The sequence below is a fragment of the Sinocyclocheilus rhinocerous genome, unplaced genomic scaffold (assembly GCF_001515625.1).
Source record: "Sinocyclocheilus rhinocerous isolate Xijiao unplaced genomic scaffold, SAMN03320098_v1.1 scaffold3957, whole genome shotgun sequence".
Taxonomy (NCBI): domain Eukaryota; kingdom Metazoa; phylum Chordata; class Actinopteri; order Cypriniformes; family Cyprinidae; genus Sinocyclocheilus; species Sinocyclocheilus rhinocerous.
The window spans coordinates 47,295-59,936 of record NW_015657978.1 but is presented as its reverse complement, the minus strand read 5'-3'; the positions used below and the strand labels follow the sequence as shown (position 1 = coordinate 59,936).

General features: G+C 37.1%; 1 protein-coding gene across 1 annotated transcript in view; it reads right to left on the bottom strand.

The window, feature by feature from the left end:
• The window catches only part of LOC107721969 (MAGUK p55 subfamily member 7-like), a 108,790-nt gene that overhangs the window by 64,966 nt on the left and 31,182 nt on the right, over positions 1-12,642 (bottom strand). The window contains exons 3-4 of the mRNA XM_016530202.1: positions 6,957-7,034; positions 3,642-3,722 (exon numbers count right to left, since the gene is read on the bottom strand). Coding sequence (XP_016385688.1) covers positions 3,642-3,722; positions 6,957-7,034 — 159 coding nt within the window. The remainder of the gene's footprint in view (positions 1-3,641; positions 3,723-6,956; positions 7,035-12,642) is intronic.

The following is a 12,642-nucleotide window of genomic DNA, read 5'->3' as shown; positions in this document are numbered from 1 at the left end:
TTAAATGGTGCAGTTGTTTTAAGCAAACTTGAAATGGAACATTTTTAATTGCAACCGAGTTGCCATGCATTTCTTCTGTCCAAGTCCTCCTCCAGAAGACAAACAGACACACATTGCGACCTGGATTCTTCCAGATGACCAGATCTATTCTTTCACCAAGTAAAAAAAAAACCCCAGATTGTGTTATGCTTGGACTTGAATAAAATGTCACAATATAAATATTATTAAAGCGTCAAGGCATTAACCATCTGCAGCCACATTTTTTTACCATTACTCTTTCTTTGTCTTCTTTATTCTAAAGGCCAAAATTAATGTGGCATTGTGATTCAGTTTTCTTAAAATGTGTGCAGCTTGCCAACACAAAGCCACATGAAAGAATGCACATGCATGCAGAGCTGAAGATTAATTTGTACATGGATGTGACAATTCAAACACACATAACATGGCTGAGACACCCTATGAAACATCTACATCACTTATCTCGATACTGGATACTTAATTGTTCGTGCTCATTTCTCCAATTTAGACTACCTTTGCTGATCCTCATCTAATGCTCACAAAGTTAATCACTGAAAACACTAATTTACTAACACTTAAACATACTCTTTAACAAATGAAAATTAATATCCATTTTTCATACTGTGCACTATAATGCTGTGATGTCATAGCATGAAAATAATTATCATCTGTATCAGCTCAGCTGGAACTTCAATAACAGCGTATCCCTGATAGCATTGCACACCACTTAGCAACTGCTAAAAGATCAATTCAAAACACCTTAGCTGCATAGTAGGGTTGTGACGGTGAGGAAATTTTACCACCGGTTAATCGACGTGTGACAACACCGGTAATACCGGTATCACCGTTGGGGTGGGGGTGTTAGTTCGTTTGAGTTTCCCTATTTTCTTCGCTTTCAAATGGCTTGTAAAAGTGCAGTGCGCATTTTACTTTCGCTTTCAAATTAGCGGCAATTTGGCGTTGATTCAATTCAAGTAACAACAACGTCAAACTCATAGAACTTTTATTAACAAAACGAATAAAAATACACTATATATGCCTAATAAAATAAATTACTTAGGCTACACAAAGTTTAAATAGGTATATAAAACTGAAAATCAGCAAATACTGTGGAACCAAATAAATAAGAAACAAATGTTAAAAAAAAAATTTCCAGTCAATAGGTTTTTCAAAATCTAAAATATTGCCAAACAGGCGCCTTTGCATTTCCTTTCTAAACAATCTTCTGCCATCGTTTTGTCTTTCTCACCTCACTCTTGTCAGTCAGCTCGACTCACTTATCTCCTCACGTGATAAATAAAATCTGACTCCTGCTCCGTGGTGCACTGTCATTCGCGCACGGTTCGGCACGCTGCATTGAGCGTTTAGTTTTTAAAAGTGTCTGTCCTCTAACTGAACTAGGCGAAATGATTTTTGTTACTATAAAAAAATCTAAACGACGGTGGTGGGCGGTGCCGCGGTAGGCAAATGACGTAACCGGTGGTGCAGCTTAACACCGAAACCGAAAACACCGTCTATCGCAGCAAGCCTACTGCATAGTAATGCCATTGAAAAGCAATCTAGTCTCTTACAACAAATTCAATAGATAAATACATGATGAACAGTTCAAAATATTTAAACAATTCTTCCTATGTACAGAGGTCACAAGAAACCAATGAGTCAAACCATCAACCGATGAGTCAAAATATATTTTTGGATTTTCCAGGAACACCACAAAAATAAAAGGCTTCTTCCATTCTTCCATGAATTGAATTGTGTGCAAAAAGGTTTTGTTTTTAAAAAAAGACAGTTCACTGACATATTAACCTTATTTTGACATTTTTAACCTGCCATTAAATATCAATATGTATGTGCTATGTGCCTAAAAACTGGAATTGGATTGGCATTATTTACAGCTTTGAAAAAAGGCTGCTCACTGAAATCTGACTGTACTGTCAGATCTGTTCATGGAAAGGATTACTTCAGCAAAATTGTGGCATTTCCCTGCCTCTTCCATTTGATTAGTCCAATTTAAAACACTGGTCTTCACCTATTCCTGATAAGTGAAATTATGAGGCAGCCCACAGAATCTGTATACAGTCCAACAACTTGGTCTAAATTCACTATCCTGCCATGCATAACACACTCAAACACAGACACAGACACAGAGGTATAAAGGGTGTTTTGTGGAGCTAAACTCTCTCCTGAGGTTGAAGGAATAAGGTCAACATCAGGCCAGGAGGCAAAAGAGTGAATTGAGGGTCAAAATCAGTAACTCATTTCTTCAGGTACTCTTGCCGTGTGTCTGTGTGAGCATGTTAATTAGTTATACTGGGCCTCTTACAATAACAAATTGTTGAACTTGTTCAAATAAAGTCTGGGAAATGTAACTGGGCATGCAGCTCTCATTAGGAAAGAGTTTGTCATCCGAACAGTCATTATTCAACCTGCTGAACTAACTACCCATACACATGCCTGCACAAAATCTGCACACAGATGCGAAAGAAAAAAGGGGCAAAGTAATACACTTCTATCTATTTTCCTACACAAACCGAGAGCCACTCATCTCCTCTTTCTCGCTCAGACCAGAGCAGCTCTTTCTTTCCGCAACACGCAGCTTGCCGTAATTGCAGCTTTCATCAATGTCTATATAAGTTTGTAAGCGGGTCTAATATGAGAAAAATGTGTTTTTTCATGTGTGAATCATACATGAGGGAGGAGGAAAGAGATCGCTTAATAGGTTCTGATTTATGTCTGGTCGAAGGGAATGGATCATTTCAACACTAATTGAGAGTGATATAGTTTCTATTGTACAGAGACTGCATTCTAGTCCCCAGAAGCCATCTGCTAGCGCTTTACACAGCACCAACAGACACTGGGTTATAGACATAAGGGGAAAGAAAAATAGACTAAAGAAAAGAAAAATATAGAAAGAAGAGCAGAAAGTACAATGATGGTGTAGCCAGACTAGTTCAGATTAAAGACAATTAACACTACAGTTCAAAAGTATGGTGTCAGTATGTTTCTTTAAAATAAGAAATTAATATTTTGAATATTTTATATATTTATATTATTGAATATTTCAATTAAACACTGTTATATTGAACTATTCATCAAATTATAAAAAGACGTCACAGTTCAACAAAAATATTAAGCTGTCACAACGTTGATTAAAAAATAATAAAATAAATAAATAATATCTTGAGCACCATATATAGCATATAAGAATGATTTTTGAAAGATCATGTGACACTGAAGACTGGAGTAATGACTGCTGAAAATTCAGCTTTGCCGTCACAGTCACAGAATAAATTACATTTTAAAATATATTAAAATAGAACAGTATTGCAGTAGTATTTCTAAATATTGTTGTTATATCAAATTAATGCAATATATAAAAACCAAATTAAGTTAAACAATTAATTTTATAGAAATATAAATTGTATAATTTCCTAAACTTTTAATTATTTGTGAGTTACATTTAAAAGATGTGTTACTTAGTTAAACATAGTTTAGATGACTAATATTACTCAAAAATGTTGAAAATAGTAATATTAAAGAATGATTAGATGTCCAAACTGTTAACTGGTACTGTAACACAATGGTATATCTGTCATTTTGTGTGGTTTTGTTTACTCTCTTACCTTTATATGTGGTTTGGACAGTAGCTTGACAAGCTCTCTGATCTCATTACTTGCACTTCTTCCTTGAAGTTCCTCCGTCAACTGACAGAAACAGACAAGAAGGATAGCAAGAGGGAGAAACAGAAACCAGAGAGCAAGAGAAAATGAGCATCGATAACATCCGTGAACACATGCATTGGTCATACAGACATGAACACACATATATTATGAATAATTGGAGTATAAATGTCTCCCTTGCGGCAGGTAGCAGGTGGAGAGTGTGTGTATGTTTAAGAGATTGAGAGATTTATAGCAGCGCAGACGCACACTAAATGAGGCACAGAGACACGTTGCTGTTTCTCTGAGCGAGGAAAGAGACCGAGAGAGATGGGCTTGTTCCCCAGATCCATTTGAAGTGTTACTCCTGAGCAACAACCTTATTATTGACCCCACTCGCTCTGGTTCTGGGTGAATGTGTGGAGCGAGTCTGCTGAAATGCTGTAATCAGTGTTGAAAGAATCGCTCCCTTAGGATGTCAGTAGACTTTTCCAGTAACCAGCCAAATGGGAGGTGACGTTCAACTGAGTAATGGTGACAGTGACCTTTAGTGAGACACACACACACAAATTGCATCATGTGTACAACAGATACATACCATCCACTGCAGCTGATGTCATAGCAGCAGAGGTCACACATGGAGAAAAACAGATTGTGCAGATCCGGGATCATTCTTTTATGACTATGGTATTTGGACACTTAGTGCACGCTTAAAATGTACAAATATTTGTAATTTAAGTCTATAAATCAAGTCTTTGAATAACTAATAATCATTTAACCATGAACCTCACAAATGCTGGCAAATCCAGCCGTTAGAGTTTCATTGTTTCCTGCATAAAAACATGTGTACTCTGGGCGTGATGGTCCATCTGTGTGAATTGGATGCGGACCGGACAGTTGTGCTGTCACTGGACAAGCATAAAAGATTAATTTTAAATGCTTGATTTCAAATTATGCTGCACTACTTCCAGTTTTCCACTATGTCATATTCGTATCATATTTATTGTGTACTGTATGTAAAAACAGTGTTCTGGTCATTGAGAAAATATGATTCCCAGATCACAGACTTAACAGATTACTGAGTGCACTGTTGATTTACTTGCATTTTACCCATGTTTTTAGCAGTTTATTTATCAGTGAAAAATAGTGTAATATGATTTTTTTTTTTTATCAAGAAGTTGCTGTTTAAAGTATGAATATTTATTTTACAGTTTATTTTTTAACCATAATTTATTTTTTCTAATTGATTTATACATCTTTTTCCTAATTAACAGTGAATATTATATAAAATTAACAAATGTCACTACAGCAATTGTTACGTATGTATTTAAACTGTATTATTATATACTGGATTTATATTTTAAAAATCCATATCAGATAACCAGTACAAAATATCCAGGCATCATTATTTTAAAGAAAACACTTCACAAAAACTTAAGATTAAATTTATTAAACAATATATTGTTTAAGATAAATAATTTTTTTAAAATTATTTTTCATCAAACGCAATTGCAATGAGACACTAAGTGCCATTACGTGTCTAAACACTGGAAACTATTTACTGACAACTGTGTTTCAGAGATTAATCAACCTAAAAACTTAATCTCTTTCAAAACAGTCTCTTGATTTTTGATAATATGGCCCAAATACTATTTATTGCAAATCAATTAGAATGTCATACAAAGTGGCCTGTTTTTGTCTTACAACAAAAGAAATCGTTTCGGAGATCTGCATCACAGCACATCTGGCTTATGACATCTGTATTGTGTGTGGCAATAGAATGATCATCGAAAATAACTCTGCAAGCGGTTTCTATTAATCAGTCAGGGACATCGTTTCGCTGCTCTGGTGTAATCTGACAGTTGTTATGCATTTGCTTGACTGATGGCTCCAGAACAGACTTCTGCATCTGAGAGGTATGAGCGGAGTGGAGTATCATCCAGCAGCGCTGCATTTTTCCACAGTCTAATGGAAGACACCCGGGACGCGATGAGGACTGTAATCTGGTGATTGTTTTTATTCAGACTGAGACCTGCTTGTGGAAGTAGCATTCTTTACTGCCTACCTGTGGCCAGAATGAGAACTGCACACCTGCTGCTAAACTTCATACTGTTGTTTGTATTACATCTCTGCTAAAGCTTTCTGTGGAAATGTGTGTGTGAGGTGCTTGCCTGCTGCGTCAGTGCTAGACAGCATCTCGGGCCAGGCGGAGGTTAAAATGGCGTTTTATGCTACACTATAAATTAAAGCTCCATTAGCGAAACTTTACACTCGAATGAGCGGTGGCGGCAAACCAACTACAGCGTTCAAAACAGCAGCACGCCGTATATTCCTCACAGCAATGGATGAAAACAATACGTCTGAAAAAACACAGGAGGGGGCTCTGAGTAATTTGGTTGCTTTGGCTGTCCGACCCTTTGATGGACCTCATCCGCACGCACACGCAGATATCGGGTTCTCCATGTGTGGGACCTTTAGGGACACCGAAGGAAAGTGTAAATCTGAGGGGCGGATCTGAGCTGCAGGTTGAGAAGTTTCCGTAACGGAAGTCGAGATCTATGGAAACCCAAGATGGCTGGTTGCCACCATCCACTGAGACATGAGTGAACAGGAAACGGACGTGTATCAAAGCTGATTAGATCTTCTAGGATATAGATTTGAGCACAAAAACAACACTGTTTAAACAGAAGTGGCATCTTTTATTGCAAAAATGCTTTGAATATCCAGACTATTCCAAAGTGCATTTTTGCCCATCATAAAGTCAGTGATGACCTGAGATGCTCTTCTCTAAATCGCCTTTGTGTTCTTTCCTTCTGTCTTTCCTCTCTGTGATCACATCCAGAGTAAACTCTTCAAAGTTTACATAGGTTTGTGTGTGTGTGTGTGTCTATGCGGCCATGTTGATATAATAGTCAGTTTACATTATGCAAGCCGTTGAGAGTTTAAACGTTGAGTGTTTTATAATACTGATGACTAATGTCTTATACAGACACACACACACAATACTCCACGCCTCATCTCGCACTCTCATCTGCAGCCCATCTATCTACTTGTGTTCTCTGCCCCAGACATCCATCAATCTTTTTTCTTTCCTTTAATGACAAGTTCCTCATGGAGTAAGTCTTAAGCTAGACATGCTGGGAGACGTCTGTGTATGTGTTTTCACAGGCATACGTTGTGCATGTGTGCATGTGTTTATCCATGCAGAAGTGTGTAAAGTTTATGAGCATAAAAGTGTTTTGGTTTTTAACAGGAAGTGTGTGCATATGGTTCACTCACGTCTTGAGCCAGTGAGCCGGCGCTGTCCAGTACTGGAGTCGGAGCACAGTCTTCATAACACTGTAACTTCTCATGGATCTAATAGGCAGTGAAACAGGAAACAGAGTGATCACTTCAAGTCATTGTGGAATCTAAACTGACCTCGTTCACTTTCCTAATGTTTACTTTCCAATGTGCACTTTCCAATGTTCCTTGTCTTATTGTGAACTATTCATTTTTTACCTAAATAACCAATGTAATTTTTAACAATCTTTAAACAAATTCTGACAACAAATTACTTTTCCACTCACATCACACAGATTTCGGACAATGTTAACCAATAGCCTATAGAAATTGAAATTCTATATGACACTGTTAAGCCAATAATTATTTTCATGGTTCGGTCAATAAACAGATGGACAATGTTAAAATTCTATATAATTTTGCCTAAATATATTACAAATAAAACGCACATAAATTTAGACATTACAACATTATAATATACAGCATGAAAATTTGATATTTATTTTGATATTTGCCAAAGATTACATTTAGAAGTATTATTAAATTCATTATTTATTATTCAATTATTTCATCTCTCTTTTTTAAGGTTAACCAAGGTAAGGTAATAATTGACAAAGGGAAGTTAAAATGTATAAGAAGTACAAATAGGCATGCACAATTAAACATCCAACAATTTACAGAGAACAAATAACAAGAAATAAAATAAAAATAAGCATCTTCTCTAATGCCAAATAACAAGATCTTCATGATGCAATGGATACAACCCATCCAACTTTATGTATTTTTAATTGAATATCCTGAATGTATGATGTACACATCATAAGCAGGTTAAACACCGACGATTAACATACAAAATAAAAGTAGAATATGTGGTAGGATCTAAGTATTCTGACAAAAACTAAAAAGCAAAGACTGTTTTCTGACATGTTTGTAACAGCTGTGTATTTTATTGGTTGTGTAATACCTATTCAAAAATTTCATTCTTGCTAAAATTGTGGTACCAGGACAACATCATGGTCGGGAGCCATGCAGAAGCTACCAGCACGTTTAGACTGGAATTTGTCCTGTGAAATATTATGTAACAGCACACAGCAGTGAAAGAGAAATTCGACTGCTACCAAGGGGACTAAATATTTATCAAGACAAGACAAACGACTCCGCCACCGGGCTGGTTGTCATAGTGAAGTGGAGAGGGAAGGGAACGCTATGAGCTTGGATCAACCGTGTCCAAGAGAGCCAAAGATGCAATTTTTCTGGATCTCCTTCTCCAGAGCAGTTTATGATGTGGCGAAGCTTGGTCATGGTAAGAACTGTTGTCGGGACCCGTGACGAACAATCTGTGCTTTCTTCATCACTCCGTTTGCAACCCTCGACACGTACTGAACTCCGAACGGGGTCACCGTCTGTTACTACAGCAGCGGTGTAGAAGTGGAATCTCTCGCACACCGGCAAACACGCTCACAGGCGAAGAAAAGAGACATAATATTTCTTATCCACTCAGACACACACAGACTCATACACACTTGGTGGAGGAGGAATGGAATGTGGGATCTGGTGAAGGATGGAATGTAACTGTCCGGTTCCTGACATTCCAGGGAGCGACATCTGTTTAGGCCGTCTGAGCCGTGGCGGAGCGGTTTTGCTCTGTACAGTTTAGATTCCATCAAAAATAAAAAGGCTCCGTTAATGAGCTGCCTTGCTGGGTACTACCTACATAAGCAGCTGCCTTCTAAGACAGCATTCTAGGTGAAAGGAAACCTTATTTGTGACTGATTTGGAAAAATGACACTAACGTTCAATAGTTTGGGGTTAGTTAAAGTTTTTGAATGAGGTTTCATATGCTTATCCAGGGTGCTTTTATTTAGCAAAAAAATTCTGTAAAAAAAGCAATATTGTTAAATATTGCATTATTAGAATTTAAAGGGGTCATATGATGCAATTTCAAATTTTCCTTTCTCTTTGGAGTGTTACAAGCTGTTCGTGCATAGATAAGATCCCTAAAGTTGCAAAGACTACAGTCTCAAACCCAAAGAGATATTCTTTATAAAAGTTAAGACTTGTCCACGCCCTCCTAAAACGCCTCGTTTAAACACGCCCCCACGTCTACGTCACTGTGTGGGAAGATTTGCATAACACCGCCCAAATGTTCACGCAAAGGCGTAACTTTTATTCTCGCTGTAGTATTGTTGCTGCCGCCGCTATGTCGTGGAGACGCTGTTTCGTTGTGAAACCGAAACTACTTTGTTTGGCCTTCCAAAAGCCGACGAGTTTGAAAATCGTGCAGTGTGAACTCGGCATAAGGGGCGTAACATTTCCGTCACACGCTTGAGGTATTCAGCCAATCACAACACACTGGATAGCTGGCCAATCAGCGCACACCTCGCTTTTCAGACCGATGAGCTTTGTAAAAATCAACGCGTTTCAGAAAGGCGGGGCATAGAGGAGAAACAATAATGTACATTATGTGAAAAATTTGTTTTTTGAACCTTAAACCGCATAAACACATTGCATTACACCAAATACACAACATAATTTTCTTTTTATCAACGTCATATGACCCCTTTAAAATAATGGTTCTATTTTAATATAATTTAAAATGTAATTTATTCCTTGATAGAAAAGCTGAATTTAAAGCAGCCATTTGTCCATTCTTCAGTGTCACATGAAATCATCCTAATATGGTGAATTGGTGCTCATAAACATTTTGTTTTATTAATATGATCAACGTTGAAAACAGCTGTGCTGCTTAATATTTTTGTGGAAACTGGATACATTTTTGTCTGTTAACATTACTGGATGAATCAGCGTTCTTAAACAAATCTCTTGTATGATTCAAAGACGAATACATTTTAACAGCCCCTTTTCACCACCTACTGGCGTAACAATGTAATCGATAAATCTTCATTTGAAGTGTCAAATTACTTTCAAAAGGTGATTTACTCTATTTTAATCACTACCATACACATCGTACACACAGTTTATATCTGAACTATAAACTTTTATCCCAGTACTTCTGTGATTTGTATGTTTGTAACAGAAATAATGATACTGTGTGGCTGAAAAGACTGTGATGCGGTTTCATATATTGAGAGACATTTATGACAGACAGCTGCTCTCTTTAGGTCAATGGCAGCGCGAACGCAGATTTAAATTTTCAAATTACACTGATGTGATCGTACTCTGCACGGACGAACCAAATAATAACAACTTTCATTGATCGCACATGTCAAAGGTTGAGGAATGAAACAGACGAATCATTGTAATTTAGGAATAGAATCACGTTGGTGTTTGAATAGTGTTCGCGATCTTTAACGATCTATTAAATTAAAGTGCTTTGTCATGTTGGTGGTGACACCTCTCTTGCAACATGTTTAGCTATCACAGATATTATACTTAGCTTTTTTGGCTTCTGATCGCAAATGTAGCCAAACTTTGGAGTGCTTAGATTAGCGAGCAAGGTCCTGGCAGATCGCTAGTTCCGGTCCTCACAGATGAAGAAAACAAAAAAAGCGCATCGGAATCGATAGGCGGAATCGAAATTTTAATTTGACAAGTATCCGATTCCTGACCTTAAGTATCCGATTCTGGAATCGGAATCGATTTTCGATTCCCAACCCTAGATTTACTCAAAATATGAATTTAGCAGTTGTAAAATAATCCATGAAATAATCCTTTTAAAAGCCATTATTTACTAGTGGACTGACCGAAGCAGGACTGCAGAAGCCGAGCAGCGGCACACACTCCAACAGATGTATATTCAAACTTGACCGGTAAACAGGACGTTATAGCATTTAGGGACAATGTAAACTGAAAATGCTAAACTTCTCACTATAGAAAGTGACAGTCTGTATGGCCCTTAGCCAGAGCGATGAACATCATGAACACTGTTGGCCTTGCTGTCCGACTAATTCAACAATAACTGAACAGTTTCATAAAGCATATAAGGCCTACTGTCATTCATTTCAACACAGTAGTTGCAGCAGCATGATGGCAAGTTGTTAGTCCTGCCACCTCACAGCAAGATGTTTTTCTATAATACAAAGACATGCACATTTGACTTAAGGATTCTAAATCATCCATATTTTAATGTGTGTTTTGCACACATTGCATGCTGGGATACATTCCAGTACTTTCAGACCCTTTTCCACATGTTCTGCTTTTTCTAGTTTCAAATGTCTCTATAGGGTTTCTCTCAAACACTCCAAATAAATGCACATTCTGATCAGATAACATATAATGCTTGTATGACATATGAGTGTGTTTGTGAAAGCTGATGGGTGGCTTTTGGGGAGTTTGAGGTTGTAAAAGAATGTGTGCTTTTCTCATCTCTATTCAAAATTTCCTTTGTAAAGCAATTTGAATCAACTGGTGTGTGGTTCAAACTGGTTCAGGCAGAGGCCTGAAAGTTTCAACCTGGGCAGCAGTGCAGCTTTGCACTCTTAAAAACAGACTAGGCGTTTCTAAGATTTTGAATGTAAAAATACCTAAATATAAAATTAATAAGATTGACTTTAAAATAGGGCAGTGCGATTTGGGGAAAATATCTAATTGCGATTTTTTTTTACAGATATTGCGATTTTAATTTTGCAAAGTCAAGCTTCAGCTTCAGTGTGCAGCACAGTATGGGTATCGTTACCCTGCTGAAAAAAAAACTATAGAAACCATCACAGAAATTCTTATGGTTTCCATTAAAACAATTACAAAACACTTTTTGTAGTGTGTTATGGGCATTATTCCAAAAGGAATTTCTGTTGTTCTATTGTTTCCCATCTGCCAGATTACATCCCACCAATATAATCCATCAAATACCAGTAGACGCCATTATAGTTTACATTAAAGCCAATATAATACCCATTATAACCCTTAAATCCATACAATTTTCTATTGTTTTGGGAGGGGTTCTATTGTTTTTTTCAGCAGAGAATATTATGGTATTACTACTTTTACAGAATTTACTTAATTACTGAATTTCACAGGAAAGATTAGTTTATTGTGTGTAAATAAAGAACTTAGTGGTAGGCGGTATGACCAAAAATTAATATCACGGTATTTTTCAAAATTATACCGGTTTAACGGTATATGACGGTATTTATTTTTCCCATGCATGACCGGGTGTAAACCACATTTTCTACTGATTGAGAGAGGAAATAGACTACTGCAGTAGATTGACTTAGAATACCCTATTTTACTGTCATGATGAGTGAATATTGTAGAAAAATTCCACTCTAAATAGTGACGAAACACGGCCCATTTATACATGTTAACCAGGAGTCACTCTAATTTATAATCGCAACATCGTCTGATAAAATCAACATGCATGTACAGTAGAGCCCTGCACGGGCCTCAAATATAGGCCCTAGCCCGAGACGCTCAGGCCCAGGTCCGGCCCGGGTCCGACAGCTCATTAGAATTCTTGGCCTGAGTCCGACCCGAGCCCGTCTTTTTTTCCCCTTCTCCCAAAACAGCTTATACTACTGTTTCAGCTATTAAAATAGTTCAGTTTTGTATGTAATGTCAAAGTGATTATATTTCGTTTCGTTTTTGTATTAAGTTAATTTAGAAAAACGTTCGGAGCATTTTTTTGTTCGTTAAATGTACGTTTTTTTTTGTTTTTTTAAAGTAACGACCAAGCGGCCAATGGCAGACAGTGAGCCTATGTTTGATCAATTTAGCCTTCTCAAAT